This window comes from Microtus oregoni, unplaced genomic scaffold (genome assembly GCF_018167655.1).
Source record: "Microtus oregoni isolate MIOR12 unplaced genomic scaffold, Mior012 000102F_ref0000329, whole genome shotgun sequence".
NCBI classification, from domain to species: Eukaryota; Metazoa; Chordata; class Mammalia; order Rodentia; family Cricetidae; genus Microtus; species Microtus oregoni.
Genome location: NW_024544716.1, coordinates 532,770 through 550,447, shown reverse-complemented (window position 1 = coordinate 550,447; position 17,678 = coordinate 532,770). Strand labels below are relative to the sequence as shown.

The 17,678-nt window shown below is 44.9% G+C and overlaps 1 protein-coding gene across 1 annotated transcript; it reads right to left on the bottom strand.

Annotated features, from left to right (window-relative positions):
- Positions 1 to 4,733: 4,733 nt before the first annotated feature.
- On the bottom strand, positions 4,734 to 8,605 carry LOC121443189 (uncharacterized protein C2orf78 homolog; the record flags this gene model as incomplete). The annotated part of the gene is made up of 2 exons (XM_041644862.1): positions 4,734 to 6,601; positions 7,846 to 8,605. Coding segments are annotated over 2 exons (2,628 nt in total), but the record flags the coding sequence as incomplete, so codon positions are not given.
- Between the last annotated feature and the right edge of the window lie 9,073 nt (positions 8,606 to 17,678).

Below are 17,678 nucleotides of genomic sequence, written 5' to 3'. Positions count from 1 at the left end.
TCAGTGGCTGTGGCTGCTGTTGTGGTGAGATGATTGCCTCTTATGCCAAAATGGATCATGTACAATGCAGTCCATCCAAATATCAGGGGCTGTCATGCAAGCAGGAATGCAGTGTAAGAGCTAATGCAGTCAGGTAGAGTAGTGTAGCCTGGTGTTTTACCCTAGAATAAAATGACTATCCCATCGAGATATTTTAGCTAAGATCAGTTGGACTTGATCTTTCTAGATGGTACAGAATATAAGAAGTGGAGAGTTATCTGAAAGTTGGGGACTTGCAAGTATTGCTTCCGTAGGAGCAGGAGATCAGTTGGTGGGTGTAATGTGAAGTATTGTACCCTCTGTGTATTTCAGTATACAGTGTCTTTAAACACCAACCAGGTCTACCACTCCTCCTGTCCATGCTGTTCCAAGGCGTTGGATGGGTTATTGCTCTGCACATTGCTGTACATTGCAGTTTGTTCAGGATTCGGATACCTGTGTTAGGGCCTGAACTTGGTGTCCAGTAGCAGAGCAAATGATAAGAAATACGTGACGTCTGCACACAGTGGAACTGGTTACAGTAAAAACAATGAATGCAGTCAAGGTGATTGCAGGAGAATCCTTGGAACTCGAGATAATTATATTGTACCAAATGTATCCAGTCCCACAGAAACATCTTCTTATCCTGTCTCACTATGTGGATCCTTGGTGACACATCTCTACATATAGACATTCATGAAATTGTAAGCAGTAGTATAAAGCAGAAGAACATTGCCTAAGATATTTGGTGAGAGCTAAGGAATGGCCAGGTGGTGGGAACTGAGTGCTGTTGTCAGTATACAATATACAGAATAAAATCTGTTCATTGAATAAATAGTACAATGAGACTTAAAGTCCATGAGAAGAATTCAGTACATCTTTTTGTTAATTGCTTTAATATGTAAAATAATTCCTGAGCTTTGTTCAACAAGTGTTATTCTACCAGACACTTAATTTGAAAACATAAAGATTAAAATAATCATCTTAACATGAATGTATATCCATTCAAATGCCTTTCTGTTTTTCTGAGGAGTACAGTGAAGCCCAGTAGAATCACGGAGTCCCAAATTCTGTAGTTAAAAAACACAGAGAGAGTGATCAAACAAGAGACCTCCCTAAACTATTGCTTTCCTTCATTCTCTTGTAGTCAATCGTGCCCCTGTCAGGATGCTTGGATACAGGTTGTGGGATCCTTTCCGGCTGGCTGTGTTATATTTATCTAGACCAGTGACTCTGGACAGCAAATAGGCTTTGTTAGAATGGACAGTATTGTGTCTACACAGTAGCTGGGGATTACCTATTGAGAAAATACAAACACCATAAATATCTAGGGACAGGTTGAATACATTCCTTGAGTCAAATCCAGATGTTGTACTATCTGGAAGTAGATAGGCATTGTCAGAAGTCCAGCCTACAAGTGAAACAAAGGTACTGTCAGAAAAAAGAATCTGAGTTGAGTTGCAGTTGTAAATACATACAGCTAAGTCAATACATTCAGTTAAGTCTCTTGTGATTTTAGGTCAGTAGCAAGAATCGCCTTGCCTACACATGGACTCTTCATCAAATCATGCTGGGAAACCTGGTGATCCACATGTACAGAAAGAATCTTGATTCTACCTGCATTGTTGAAGCACATCTTTAGTCGCAGCACTCTTGAGGCAGGGACTCAAAAGACAGAGGAAGCGGCAGAGGCAGAGTCTAGCAGATCACTGAGTTCAAGGCTAACCTGGTCTATGATGTTATTACCAGGACATATAGTGCTTTGGAGAGAAGTCTCTCTCAAGGAACTAAAAGAAAGTGAATAAAGGTCACCCTGCGAATATCCAATGCCACTTCCCCAGAGATCAAAATTCAATAAACTCTTGTAATAATAGAGTACAGAGTAGCAGGAAGAGTTGACAGAGTTCAGGGGAGGCCAGTTTTCTTCTCTCACTTCCCCCAAAAGAGGTGAAAGCCCTTCCCGGACTCCCGCGTGTGCATGCTGGGGTGGGTTCGAGGCTTCTTAAAGCTGTGGTGGCTGAGCACAGGTGGATTCCTCTTCCTTTTGTTCCTGGGATGGTGTGCTTCTCTTCTGACTTGACTCTTCCTAAACTGCTTCAGCTCCTCTGTTTTCTTGAAGCTGTTTTCTCTGGTCCTCTTGGTTTTGTCTTGCTCATGAGCCCCAGCTTATTCCCTCCTGATGACTATGGAGTCTTTGGATAAGGATGCTGTGCATCTCTGAATATGTTTAATACATTGAGTTATTTGAAAAATTGTGGAAGGTGAATATCTGGCCCCGGTGTAGTCATGTCAGCAAAGTCTATGCTGGAGACCATCACAGTGTGCATGTGCCAGGCTCATGATGGCCAAAGGTGCTGCTTAGCAAGGAGACATGGTCAACAGCAAGCTTCTGCCTCAGGGTGTTAGTGTCAGTAAAGCACAGCGTGTGCTGCAAGTTGGGGTGTGCTAAAGGGAGAAGTGATGGGACTAGGTTTCCTGTGTGCCTTTAAGGGATCCTTAAGCATTGATAGATTGGCTGTCGTCTAATTCACATTGTTTTCTTTTTTTTCCGCCTAGGATGAGAGCTGTTGGCAAGGCCAGGAATTTGGGAGACCTTTGGATAGGGGCAGTCAATGACCTGTCCCTATCAACAGGTGGCATCCTCATCTGTGAATCCAGGGTGGAATACTAGCAACATTGTGGACTGCAACTGATGGACTGTCTGTCCTGAGGTGTCAGTCCCAGGGACACCCCCTTCTCCAACACTGAAAAAGAGTCAAGGAAGAAGTTAGTGACTGGTAAGTGAGATGCTCCCCTCCTTCTGTGCCCTCTCCACTTAGGCCCTTATAGTGATGGGGAAGGCGTTCCTATGATCTCTGTTTGAGTAGCAATTTTTCAGAACAATGAACTTGTGTTGAATTACAGTTGTAAGCGCAAGCAGTTCAGCCTCTGTGACTTTTGGTAGCTATCAAAAATGTACTGTTGCTAACATACATCCTCACATAATCATGGTGGGGAAATCGGTGACCCACATATACAGAAAGGAAGGTGCTTTCACCTGGGATTTTGGTGCATTCCTTTAGTCCCAGCACTCTTGAGGCAGGGACACAGGCAAAGGCATTACAAAGGCAGTGTCAGGCAGATCTTTGTGATTTCAAGGCTAGCCTGATTAGCGAGGTCAGTTCCCAAATATTCAGTGATATGAAGAGAAACATTGTCTCAAGAAACTAAACTTATATATAAATTAATTCTATTTCTTATGTGTCACCCCATACAAGGTTAATGCCATATGCCTCAGAGGACAATGTGTTACAACCTCTGAAACAGTTAGAGCACAGAATAGTGCAAGGAGGTTAAGATTCAGGGACAGGTCAGGATGGAGGAAAATATCAGGCGATCAAATGTCAGTCCATTATGTGTACTCAACTCGGGTTCGATGAGATGGCTCCTTAGAGAAGAACACTTGATTTTCTCGCAGAATCCCCAGGTAGAATTCAGAGCACCTCATGATGGTTTTCAGTCTCTCTTAATTACAGACTCCAGAGAACTGATGCCCAGGTTTGGCCTCTCTGGGCACTCCATACATTTGTTACGCAGTAGTTCATGTGGACGACACACACACACACACACACACACACACACACACGAAAAACAAACATGTTAAATGGATAATTTCAAAGATTGATACAATTTGAGACAAACCCAGTAATCCAAATCAACCCATCTCAGAAAGATACTCCGCCTTGTAGAATTTCTTTCAAGGTAGGATCTTGATTATGCACACATGGACCCTATGTTTCATATCATGAAATGCAGGCAGAGTACTGATGTCTAAAGGGCTCGTGTTTGAGGTTTGAAATGGGAGGAGATGTGGCGACAGCAGTAGTGTGTTCACTTTACAGTATGCACTCTAGGAAACTTACCATGTTCAGTAACTCTGACGTGAATAATCAGACAGAAACCACATTAATTACAGTACTGTTCGGCCAATGACCCCAGCATATTCCTGGCTAACTCTAACATCTTAATAAAGCCAAGTAATATTAACCTGTTATCACCGTGAGTCTGTGACCTATTGGCAATGTTCGGGCATTCAGGCATCTTTCTCCTTCGGCAGCTACATGGCATCTCTTTGAGTTTGCCTGCTTTCTCTCTACATCTCAGTTCGAATTTCCTACATGGCTTTGACCTGCTCAGTCATTGGCTGAAACAGATTTACTCATTAATGACCAGTGGTAATAAAACATATTCACAGCATACAGAGGGGACTCCCACATCATCCTAGAATCCTGAAAATTAAATTCCAGGAAAATAATCTTATTGCCACTAGAGCTTTTTGCTACAGCTTTAACATTAAATAAGTAGTACCACTGACTTATAGCATATGTTGTATCTATGTCACATGTATTATTACATAATTAGGAAACATAAATTAATAATAGTAAAGTTCTAAGGAAGACATCAAAGCCCTCTCTATATACTCATGGATAAAATCGCAGTCTTAAGTTTCTACAGTCACTTATAATGTCTTCAAGTATTTATAAATTTATAAACTATTTCTTTCCCTTCACATATATGCATATATCTAAATATTATTCTGCATTACTATGTATGTATCTACATATCTACACATTCAGCTAAGCCTCTAAACTTCATGTATGCATGAATATCTATGTGTATCTACATCTTACCTGTGTGTGATGAATAGCGTTGTGTCCCAAAGGTTTGGGCAGCACTTACACTGCATAGCCATAATATCTCGAAATTTCCATATCTTTCTCCCTCTGAAGGAAAAGCTGTGGTTTTCCCAGAGAGGTACACTTGGCAGCATTCTCTCTCTCCTGTTGAGCCCGCCTCTTCATGGCCTCCCTCTCTGGCCTCTGCTCTTCAGTGATAGGCTGTGAGATGACTGGCCCCGGAATGTTGACTTTCTTCCAAGGAATTGGTAAGTGGCTGAAATCTTGCCGCAGGTATTGGGATTGAGGCTGGGGAGGATCTAGGGTCTTGTTTGTGGCAAAAGAAAGAGGCTCCCTGTGGAGTGAAGTGTGAGATGATGCTCTGTAGGGTGCAGGCAAAGAGGCAGGCGGTTGAGGCCCAGGGCAAGACTGGATGGGCTTGCTTCTAATTGGACGTGTGGCACTGGTGGCAACTGGCAGAGCCGACTTGTCAGAGGCCATCAGTGATGTGCTGGCAGGAGCTGGTTGGGATGACTTGAGTTTGGGTTGCCTAGCAGTGTGGGATTGAGACCTCACTGGGTAAGCTGTAGTGGGCCTGTGCGAAGCCAGGCAGTGAAGCTTTCTGGAAACAGGTCTGTCTTGAGGCTTGTCCAGGGCTAGGAAAGGCAGAGGTACTAATTTGACCTTCCCAGCTGGGGACAGCTCATCCAGGCACAGAGATGGACACCGCTTGGGAGCACTGCTCTCTGTTCTCTGAGCATTGCCCGGGATTCTACCAGGGCCTCGACCCTCACGGGGCGCATCTCCCAGGGATGTGGCGGTTGGGCCTGTCCTGGGATCTTTGTTGCTGCTCAAGTTCAGCAGAGCCCGGGATGAGGAGACGCCAGTTTTCCTCTCACTCTTCTTCCCCAGTGGGTGAAAGACCTGCACAGACGCCAGCATGTGCATGCCGAGGTGAGTTCGAGGCTTCTTAAAGCTGTCATGGCTGAGCTCAGGTGGATTCCTCTTCCTCTTGGTCTTTGGGATGGCGGGCTTCTCTTCTGCCTTGACTCTGTGACTTGATGGCTTCAGCTCCTCTGTTTTCTTGGAGCTGTTTCCTCTGGTGTCCTTGGCCTTTTCTTTCCCCTGTGCCCTTGCTACGCTGGGCCTCTTGGGTACAAATATCTGAGATTTGCTCTGCACGTGGTTGGCCGTGTTGTCTATGGTTCCAGGATCATCTTCCTTCAGCATATCCTCGTGATGGGTTCTGGCCTGAAGAGCTCCATGAAACACATCAGAGACTTTCTGGTTTTTCTTGATGCCCAGTTCAGATAGTCCATTAAAGATGCTGGTGCGTGACTGGGCCTGGTCCCTCCTGATGTCTTTGGAGTCTTTGGTTTGGCTTGCTGTGTGATCTTCCATTTGGTCAAGGCCAGTGTTGAAGTTTAAGAGTTGGGGAAGGTGAATATCTGCCACCAGAGTAGTCATGTCTGCAAAGTCATTGCTAGACTCCATGACACTCTGCAGAGCCTCAGGGTCTTCCAGACCAAGGCTACTGTTTCCCAAAGTGGCATTTTGAGAAGCTAGCTTCTGCCTCAGGCTCCCAACATCACTGTAGTTCAAGGGCTGCTGCATGCCAGGGTATGCTGAAGGGAGGGGTGATGCGTCTTGGTTACATTTTGTGCCCTCATAGGAATCCAGAGGTGTTGATTGCTCAGCATTCATCTCATCTGCATTGTTCTTCTGTGTCTTTTCCAGGCTTGGGGCTGGAGGCAAGGCCAGGAATTCAGAAGGACTGTGCATGAGGGCAATTAATGACCTGTTCCCACTGACAGGTGCTGTCTTCATCTGGGCATCCTGGGTGCAGGCATTGCCGAGGTCTGGACTCTGCAGCAGACACAGTGTCTGCCCTGAAGGTGTCAACCCCAGGGTTGTCTCCCTCTCCACCACTGAAAAAGAGGAAGTTCGAAGTCAGTGCCTGGTAAGTGAGATGCTACCCCCGCTTTCAGTGCACCTGAGCACTGAGGCTCCTGCAGCAGTGTTGCAGGCATTGCTATGAGCTCTGCTGGAGGAGCAGGGAAAGCAGCCCTCTTTGGAGACACATAGTAACTACTCATTTGTTTCTCATGACCGTGTGAGATCACGTTTTCTCTTGTGTTTGTGTGGTGTGTACATGCTTAGTGATCATGGGGAGGTGACAGAATTCCTTGGTGTGCGCTCTTCCCTTTCTCCCCCATTTTCCTTTGAAACAGTGCCTCTCATTGCCTTGGGAGTTTGCTCTGAGACAGGTTGTGTTGCTCACTGTTTCCTAATCTTACTCATCTCCACCAGTTTCTTTCTGTTCATTGTATTACTCATATGGCCCCTGAAGCCTGGATTTTTATTTGGGTTTAGGTATCCATATCAGTTCCTCAATTCTGAAAGGCAAGCGGTTCAAAAGCCCTGACATTCCTTAAGGTTCACGTTTCACAGAATTTTTGTTAGTGATGTCAAAATGTAAGACTGCGAAAGCTTTGAGCATCAACTTTGTAACAGAGAACATGTCTACATAGTCTTGGCCTTGGGTCACTGCTGAAGATTCAGAAAGAAAGAGTAAAAGAAAAAGAGAAAGTGGAAGAGAGATGTAGAGGAGGAAAAGAGACAGAGAAAAAGAGAGAGGTTGATCGTGACAGATAGGGTGAGATGCTTCAACCCTGCTTATCAATATTACACAGGTCAAAGCAGACTGTCACTAGAGCTTAAGTGTTAGAGAATGTCACAGCAGACACTTGGAGTGTGGGAGAAGACTTCCTCCAGGTCAGATTCAGGGTTCCATTTCTCTGGATACTAGTTTCAACTCAGGGGAAACTTAGTTGTAGAAAAACAGATAAAATTCTCGATGTCATCTAGAATCTGGAGACATAGATTAGGAAGGAGGTGATTTTAGTGAGCTGCTGCATGGGCCTGATTAGCCTTGGCAGTGAAATGCGTTCCTGTGGTGTGGTCCTTGGACATGTCTTAATGAAGGTTGAATGTCACTCACTTTCCTGTATTCTCTCTCATTATAGAGACTGAATTTAGGGGTAATGAGCCTGAGCCACAGCCTACATGTCAGGACTCCCATTCTTCCTCTGTGTGGACATCCACTTCTGAAAGGTAGAGCTGTGTCTCCTCTGAGGGCTGATCTCACACCTCCCTTCCTGACTTTACTCACCTTGAAGACTGGTGTCTGGCATGGTTTGAGCAGATGTGGGCCAGTAGATGGGACAGGTGGAGAGAGGTGTTTGGATGTTCATTGGCTGAATCTCCTGTAGTGCCATCACCATCCCTGGGTGCAGAGAGGAAGCCTGATTCCCAGAGCAGGACACAGAGCCATAGGCCTGCAGGCACTGCCAGAATTCTTCAGCCATCGGAGGACCCAGGCTGTTCTGGTCATTGTAATAGACCTGACTTCCATCCAGGTAGCAAGGTGCCAGGATATATCGTTGATCTGGTAGATTTGATGGCGTTGCCTGTACAAGGCAGGCAGACAGTGTTGGATAGGATGGCGGTAATGCATTGATATGGAAAGTATTGTCACACTGGGCTGTTATAGACCTAGACGAGGGGGTGGTATTCTGGTCAATGACAGTTACAGGGGCATCCAGGAATGGAGCTTCCCTTCTGGTGGTGCTTTCTCTGAGATCCCAGTGGAGAACACCTGGATAGGAAAATGTCGAAGTAGAGATCTGGTTCTGGTCAGTTGGCTCAGTCAGCATGGTCGTGCCAGCTCGTTGGTAAAGACAGGCACTGTCCATGAGCTGCTGGCAGCATGTGCTGGAGTCTGATGACAGGAGCCATGCTGAGCTCACAGCTGGGGTGCAGACCCCGTAGAAATTGCACACAGTTCCTGCTGAGGGTGTGGCATTCCTCAGCACAGGCACAGAGGGCTGCAGAGCACATTCTGTCCCAGTGAAAGGTGCACTTTGGCAATTTTCTGTAGGAAGCAAGAAGAGAGTTGGAAAAAGTTGAGATGGAGGCTTTCTACCCCCTGGGAGGGACTGTGTTATCTCCAGGTTGTACTGAGTGGGAGAGTCTAGCATCTATGTTCCCTTACATATGCCAAGCAAGTGGGTTAAGATTGATCGGTGGGGCTATGAAGGATGACAATCACGAGATGAACTGTCTGCTTTTTCCTGTGTGGGCATGGAAATCCTGGTCAATCTGGCTTAATCCTCACTCAGATCTAGACACGATGCTCCTTTTCCCTGATTGTAATATAATAATGCCTGTTGGGACACTTCCTCGCAAATATATTCTACAACAGAGGTTATTATTGGGAAGAGACCCATAGGCATATTCCATACCTGGAACTTTGTCCTGTTCTCTGCAGATCTTACAGTATAGAGTGACCTAAACTCACTCTACGTTGATCAGTCTGGCTTTGAAATCACACAGACAGGTCTGCTTCTGCCTCTAAAGTGCTGGTGCTGGAGCCCCTGCCATGTCCACCAGGCCAATCTCTATTTTATTGAGTTTTTTTCTGAAATGATGTTTAACAAATGTGTACCAAATTGAGGTAATTATTCCTGCCCCCTCTCTCTTTTTTCCCCTTGCATTTCTTGTGTAATTGAGGATCTCTTATAATCTTATAACTTTTAAGCATTATTCAAATATGATTTCAGAAATACAACCTACTGACAACATTTCTTCTTGTTTGCACCAGTTTAGTGTGTCCTCTTGAGACTGCTAATGTTTTATGGGGTTCATCTCTGAATATGATTGCTTCTCAATTTAATATCTGTTGATTAAATTGTTTTCTTAACAGCTCCTCAGTAACTTAGTTTTTTTATCTCTTCTAAGGGGGAATCCGTGTGAGAATCCCCCCTCACAACAGCGTGTCAGTTGCCATGGTCAGACTCTAACTGACTGGACTTCGCAGCTTCAGTTGATCCTATCCAACACCACCAGTGCACATGAGACATGGGGAACTGGGCAGAAAGTGGTCTGGATGGAGTGTAAGAGCCAGGGACCAGATCAGGATATTCTTTCTATATGTGCCAGGGAACCTTTGTATAGACTAATCTGAACAGTACGTTTGGTTAAACATGGCTTGGGAAATGACAATGCCTTGTCTGTTTTGATTATAATCTGTGGTCGTCTTCAACATTGTGTTCTAAACTACCATTGTGGACCACCAGGGTCCCCTCTGCAGTGTGCCTTCATATATTTATATACTTTCTAGACCCGTACTGTGTTTGCCCCCTTCCCTGACTTCCTGTGGGTCTGTCCTTCCAGCAACACTGTCAATATTAATTTCAGTACAACAACTGCCTTCTCAGATTCCACAGTCCTCTTATTCTCTTCCACTCTCCATGTTTAATCCAGGGAAGTCCAAGTGACTGCACAACATGGCAGTCGCCATTTTGTCCATAGTCAATATTCATTTGGTGAGTATGGAGAGACGCCAGTGTAGAGCATGTCAGACTTGAACTGATCTCCATCCCACCCAGTTCTCTCTGTGTTGTGATTATAGTTGTGTGCCACCATCCGTGGTGTGACCAATACTGTTAGAGTCGCCCTGAATTTTAAACTAAGACTGGAAACAGTAGTGGGGGGAGACTGTCTCATTAGTGGTGTGGAGTGCTAGATCTCTGCGTGCCTTGTTCATGTTCCCGTGTCTCTGTAGTTTAATACCATCCAAAAGAGCCTGATTTTATTCCCTCTTCACTTTCTTCTGAAAACCCAACAGTACAGGACCCAAGCATAGTGACACTGTTCACTCCTTGAGGCGGATGGAAAACACTTGAGAATAAACTTTTTGTCTAAAATCACCTACTTAGTAAGAACCAAAGCTAAATGTGACATTCAAATCTAGATATCTATATCAACATCAATACTATCCACATTCAGCAAAGATTTATTAGTAGAGTAAAAGTCAATGGAGAAGATCACATGTTTTAAAGTCTCTATCCTTACCTGACATGGTCAAGGGGAGAGGATCAGCAATCCAAAGTACAATGGAGCAAGATGATCGGTCGGCTTTTTCTGATCAGCTGACCTCAGTGGCAAGTGTGTCCAGTATCAGACAGCACTCACTGGTCACTGGTCACCTGGACCTGTGATGATCCAAAGTTGTTTACAGTCATCACCATGGAAACACCAAGATTCTACCAGGTGCTGGTAGGGTTGGAGCGAGAATGATGTCATAAATGAGGCAACAGCCAATGGGAAGGTTCGATTCCTAACTAGAAGATGGGATTGGTTGGAGAAGATGCCAGGAGACCAACAGTAGCCATGGAGGCTGAGGTGTGGGCTAGTGAAAGAGGCAGTCATGGCATGGACGTGCCACTTCCCATGGCGTTTAGCCTAGGCTATCATGGCAGTGCTCTCATAAGGTTCACTGATGAAGCGGTGTGTAATGTACACATGATGCGTCACCTTCCAACAGAAAGTGTCCCATCAGCCTACACTTACATACAGTGAGTAGTCTTGGGCAGGAGGGAGAACTGCTGTTGAGGGAACTCAGGTGATAGGCCATTGCAGTGCGTCTGGCTTTTGTGCCATCAGCATCTGTCCATGACCCAAGGAAGAGATCAAAGTGTTCCTTTGTGACTATGTGCAAGGTCAGGGCTCAGTGTGCTGCGTGCATGTTGATGAACTCTAAGACACTTGTCTTCTTGTTGCTTCTGTTATTCTTTTTTGTCTTGTTTGTCTGTCTGTGGGGTTAGAGAGTGGAGACATTACGCGAGACACAGGGCGATTTGGGGTTAGGAAGGAGACACAGACATGCTGCGGTCCCACGTGGGTGCACTTTAATGGGGGGGTAACAACAAGTAAGGGACAGGTGTGCAGAGATGAAAGGAGAGAAGGGCAGAGAGAGAGAGAGAGAGAGAGAGAGAGAGAGAGAGAGAGAGAGAGGTCGTGGTGACCCCTGTTTTTAACGGGGAACTCACAGGCGTCTGGGAGAAATGCCCTGTGCCTTTGGGGCTTCCAGTCCAGGGGGATGCTGGGAGCTGTAGTCTCCAAAAGGAAGAACAGCTTCTCCTACAGTCCTTCCTTATTCTGTGCTGGCCCATGCTGTACTGACAACTCTCTCGTATTCTTTCATCCCTTCTTTGTATGTTTTTACTCTTGGACCAGCCTGACCCATCATCATTACACTCATGGGTGATGCCACTTTGATCTTCCAGATCAGTGGTCCACTGAGTATCATGAAGATGCTTTTATTTGGATGCTGCTGGTAGGAACAGGCAACCTAATGGCTGAAGGTGGGCATGGATACAACTGTTCCCCTTTTCAGTCTCTTGTTGCTGTTGTGCTGCCTAGACTCAGCTACTCTGAATGGTTTTTAATTGATTATGTTTTAAAAAATTACCAATCCAAGTTACCACTTCTTCCCTTCTCCCAGTCCCTCCTCACATCCTCTCACACAACCCTTATCCAATCCTCAGAGAGGGTAATGCACATTGGTTTGTGGAAAGTCCAAGGCCCTCCCTACTATATCTAGGCTGAGCAAGGTATACATCCAAAGAGAATGGGTTCCCAAAAAGCCAGCCCAAGCAGTAGGGATAAATTCTGGTGCTATTGTCAGTGGCCCCTCAGTCTGCCCCAGCCATGCAACTGTCAACAACTTTCAGAGGGACTAGTTTGGTCCTATTCTTTTTTTTTTCTTTTCTTTTTTCTTTTATTATTTTTCTTTTTGTTTTGGCTTTTCTTGTAGGGTCCTGGTCCCCCTATTCCTGGGGTGCATTCGTGGGGACAGTTTATGATCAGCTAACTAAGCTTCCTGTGTGTTTCTGTGCTCTCCCTGCCCTGCCTGGTGATTAGCTGCAGGGCATTTACTCCTTTGTTAATATGGTCATTTCCCACCTGCCTGGGCAGAGATGCTTGTGCAGTAGTTAGGAACATAAAGATCTCCCCAAGTCTGAATAAATGGCATTTGGCTGATCTTCCTTTGAATGACACTGGTCTCTGTGTGTTGTTCTTTTCAATCTCCATGCTCTTGCTGGACTCGCGTTCGGTACAGTGGCTCGCGAACTGTACCGAGGGTGTAACACAAAATCGGGTGTTACATTTTCTTTTTATTTATTTATTTCTTTATGGAAAAAAAAACATTTCTGCCTCCTCCCAGCCTTCCATTTCCCTCCCAGTCCCCCCACTTCTCTCCCCCTCCCTCTCCAGTCTGAAGAGCAGTCAGGGTTCCCTGCCCTGTGGGAAGTCCAAGGTCTCCCCCATCCATCCAGGTCTAGGAAGGTGAGCATCCAAACTGGCTAGGCTCCCACAAAGCCAGTACATGCAGTAGGATCAAAACCCAGTGCCATCGTCCTTGGCTTTTCATCAGCCCTCATTGTCCACCATGTTCAGAGAGTCCGGTTTTATCCCATGCTTTTTCAGTCCCAGTCCAGCTGGCCTTGGTGAGCTCCCAATAGATCAGCCCCACTGTCTCAGTGGGTGGGTGCACTTCTCGCGGTCCTGACTTCCTTGCTCATGTTCTCCCTCCTTCTGCTCCTCATTGGGACCTTGGGAGCTCATTCCGGTGCTCCAATGTGGGTCTCTGTGTCTATCTCCATCCATCGCCAGAAGAAGGTTCTATGGTGATATGCAAGATATTCATCAGTATGGCTATAGGATAGGGCCATTTCAGGTTCCCTATCCTCAGCTGCCCAAGGAACTAATCGGGGGACATTTCTCTGGGCACCTGGGAGCCCCTTTAGTTCAAGTCTCTTGCCAACCCTAAGATCCCTCCCTTAATTAAGATATATACTTCCCTGCTCCCATATCCACCCTTCCTGTATACCAACCATCCCATTCCCCCAAGTACCCCCCATCCTCCCCTTCTCACTTTTCTCTCCCCATCTCCCTTTACCCCCATCCCACCCCACTCCCAAGATCCCAGTTTTTTGCCCGGCAATCTTGTCTACTCCCAATATCCAGGAGGATAACTATATGTTTTTCTTTGGGTTCACCTTCTTATTTAGCTTCTTGTTCCTTCCCAGTATGGCTGGATTTGGTGAGCTCCCATTAGCTCAGGTAGACTGTTTCAGTGGGTGTCCCCATCATGGTCTTGACCTCTTTGCTCATATTCTTACTCCTCCCATTCTTTAACTGGACTTTGGAAGCTCAGTTCCGTGCTCTGATGCAGGTCTTTGCCTCTGTTTCCATCAATTGCTGGATGAAGGTTCTATGGTGATATTTAAAATATTCATCAGTTTGTTCACAGGGCAAGGCCAGTTCGGGCACCCTCTCCTCTGTTGCTTAGAGTCTTAGCTGGGGTCATCCTTTTGGATTCCTGGGAATTTCTCTAGAGCGAAGGTTTCATACTAGTCCCATAATGGCTCCCTCAATCAAAATATCTCTTTCCTTGCTCTCATCTCTGACCTTCCTCCATCTAGACTATCCTATTCCCTCAAGTTCTCCTCACCCCTCCCCTTCTACTTTCCTCTTCCCCTTCCATCCTCCATTCTCCCCTCTACACCGATATTCCCAATTTTGTCAGGTGATCTTGGCTCTTTCCCCTTCCCAGGTGGATCTATATACGTTTTTCTTAGGGTTCACCTTGTTCCTTAACTTCACTAGGATTATGAAATATAGCCTCAATATCCTTTGTTTATAGCTAGTATCCACTTTTTTACATACATACATAGTGAGTACATACCATATTCATCTGTTTGGGTCTGGGTTACCTCACTCAGGATGGTGTTTTCTAGTTCCACCCTTTTGCACGCAAATTTCAAGATATCATTCATTGGTTGAGGTTGTTTCCATGTTCTGGCTGTTACAAATAATGCTGCTATGAACATAGTCAAACAAACGTCTTTAGAGTATGATTGAACATCTTTTGGGAATATGCCTAGGAGTGGCATTGCTGGATTCTGAGGTAGGTTGATGGCCAATTTTCTGAGAAACCACCATACTGATTTCCAAAGTGGTTGTACAAGTTTTCTTTCCCACCAGCAATGGATGAGTATTCTCCTTATTCCACATCCTCTCCAGCATAAGCATCGTTGGAGTTTTTGATCTTAGTCATTCTGACAGGTGTAAGATGGTATCTCAGAGTTATTTTGATCTTCATTTCCCTGACTGCTAAGGATGTTGAACATTCATATCTATCCCCATGCACAAAACTCAAGTCTAAATGGATCTTAATATAAATCTGACCACACAGAACCTAATAGAAGAGAAAGTGGGAAGTAGTCTTCAATGCATGGACACGTGAGACCACTTCCTAAATATTACCCCAGTAGCACAGACCCTGAGAGCAACAATTAATACATGGAACTTCCTGAAACTGAGAAACTTCTGTAAAGCAAAGGACACAGTCAATAAGAGAAAAAGGCAGCCTACTGAATGGGAAAAGATCTTCACCAACCCCACATCAGACAAAGGACTGATCTCCAAAATATGTAAAGAACTCAAGAAATTAGACATCAACATTTCAAATAACCCAATTAAAAAATGAGATACAGACCTAAACAGAGAAATCTCAGCTAACTTGGTGCAGGATCAAGTGTCTTTCATGTTATGCTTTACAGACCATTGTTTAAGCAATCCAGAACAGGAGACCAAGGCAGTACATTGAGGTAAGAGGTAAATCAGAGACCACAGGGGATTTCTCCTTCCTGGCACTCTTTAGATTTGCTCAGCCAACATTCTTATATATTCCAAGTTCCACTGTGTTTGTATAGTATTGCCGAGCATAGACTAGGTCCTTCTCTGTCATTTAATGATAAAGATCATGTTCCAGGGGCTGGAGAGATGGCTCAGAGGTTAAGAGCATTGCCTGCTGACTTCCAAAGGTCCTGAGTTCAATTCCCAGCAACCACGTGATGGCTCAAAACCATGGGTAATGGGGTCTGGTGCCCTCTTCTGGCCTGCAGGCATACACACAGACAGAATATTGTATACATAATAAATAAATATTCAAAAAAAAAGATCATGTTTCACAATCAGTCTGAGAGGCTACTTCCGGGAGGCAACCACTGAATTGAACTATCCTCTTTCCTTCGGATCCTGGTTTGTTTTATGCTATATAAGCTAAATAGGAGTGTGTGCATTGGTACTTGAAGTCGTCACTATTGCCCCTCTGTTGTATCTCAGTTGTGCTCCAAGTAGCATCGCAAAGTAAGCATTTTTCTGACCAATTTGTTCATTATTATTCAATTTTGGGGTTCCCATTAATAACATGGTCCAGAGGTGTCAATGGAATAGTGCATTGTGGGTGATCTCTGATGTCTTTCTTGTGCCTTGCCCCATTACTAGGGGAGCACTTTACATAGCTGTGTTGCTGGCTTCCATTAATGAAAGAGCCCTAGGGACTTTGATTTCCTGTCCCATATACCATATCCATGTGAGTTTTTGCTTTATTTTACACATCTACATATAAAAATGATGCCCAGTGCTTGTAACCCAACATTCCTTCACTTTCAAGTAACGTGGGTAATCCCACAAGATCATTACTGTTGACTTGGGTGAGAAGGTGTTTGTTCTCCCATTCTGTAGGAATGTACATTGTTAGGTGACATTACTCACGCTGACTGCATTTTATGAAAGAAATTAACTAAAATCCACATACCCTGTCAATGAACTCCTGAAGTCTTTAACTCAAAATGACAAAACTCTTAGTTGTGCCAAGTATATAGGTGAGAGCAAACTAAAACACAGACCATGCTGTGTTCAATAATACACTCAAGTAAATTCAACACTGCATTCATGTGGATGGGTATATGATGGCCATGTTCTTGTCTTTGAGTCAGTGTAAAGAGATTGGTTTGATACTACCAGATGCGTAAGAGCTGTTATGATGTGCCCTGGCCCCATGAGAATCCTGAAAACTAGGAGCTGAAGGGACTTGTTGTATTATCTAGATTACAAAATTCCATGAGAGGGGATCTTTGCAAGCTGCAGTGGAATAGACTGCCCTCCCTATTTAGAGAATCTGCTTAGTGTGTGACTTTGCACAAAGGCTATCCCCTGATAGAATTGGCATTGGCAGGTCTGCACAGAGCCTGCTCACATGTGTACGAAACATTTCTTATCGTCGGTGGTACCGTGGTATCGTCACAGTGCCTGAAAATTATGGATTGCATCTCCAAGGAGAGCAAAAGTAAGTTAGAGAAGTTGAGAAATGGGACCCTGAATGAGTGGAAATGTGGCACTCACTGAAGCCATATGCCTGCTATATTCTATGTCCCAGAAATGATCTTAAGACTCAGGAGATGTCGGTCAAGAAACTCTTCAAGACCTCCCAAAAGATGAAGCTCTTTGGATCCTTTTATTTGGTATGAGTAAGAAGTAGATGATTGTCCCGTCCCTCTGTTTCAGATGTAGGATATCTAGAAGTCAGACTTGGACTGAACTGTAATCTCCCTTCCTGCTAGCAGGCTGGCTTTCATAGAAGGGAATTTTTATGTTGTACCGTGATGCACAACAGAATCTCCTGTGACTCAGAGGATCACAGGTCACAGTGGGAAGGGAACTCCTACTGCTTTATTGAAGGGAATGGATGGGCCTTTGTATTTCCCTTCTAAACCTTTGTGCTTCTGCGTGAGATTAGTGTAGCTGCAAGTGTTGATGGAACTGCTCCAGTCTGTCTCCTTTCTCGACTTCCTTTTCTGTGTGCTTTTGGTGCTGATGGAAAAACTGTAAAAGTTTTGGCTGCTGATACTCAGTGGCTGTGGCTGCTGTTGTGGTGAGATGATTGCCTCTTATGCCAAAATGGATCATGTGCAATGCAGTCCATCCAAATATCAGGGGCTGTCATGCAAGCAGGAATGCAGTGTAAGAGCTAATGCAGTCAGGTAGAGTAGTGTAGCCTGGTGTTTTACCCTAGAATAAAATGACTATCCCATCGAGATATTTTAGCTAAGATCAGTTGGACTTGATCTTTCTAGATGGTACAGAATATAAGAAGTGGAGAGTTATCTGAAAGTTGGGGACTTGCAAGTATTGCTTCCGTAGGAGCAGGAGATCAGTTGGTGGGTGTAATGTGAAGTATTGTACCCTCTGTGTATTTCAGTATACAGTGTCTTTAAACACCAAACCAGGTCTACCACTCCTCCTGTCCAT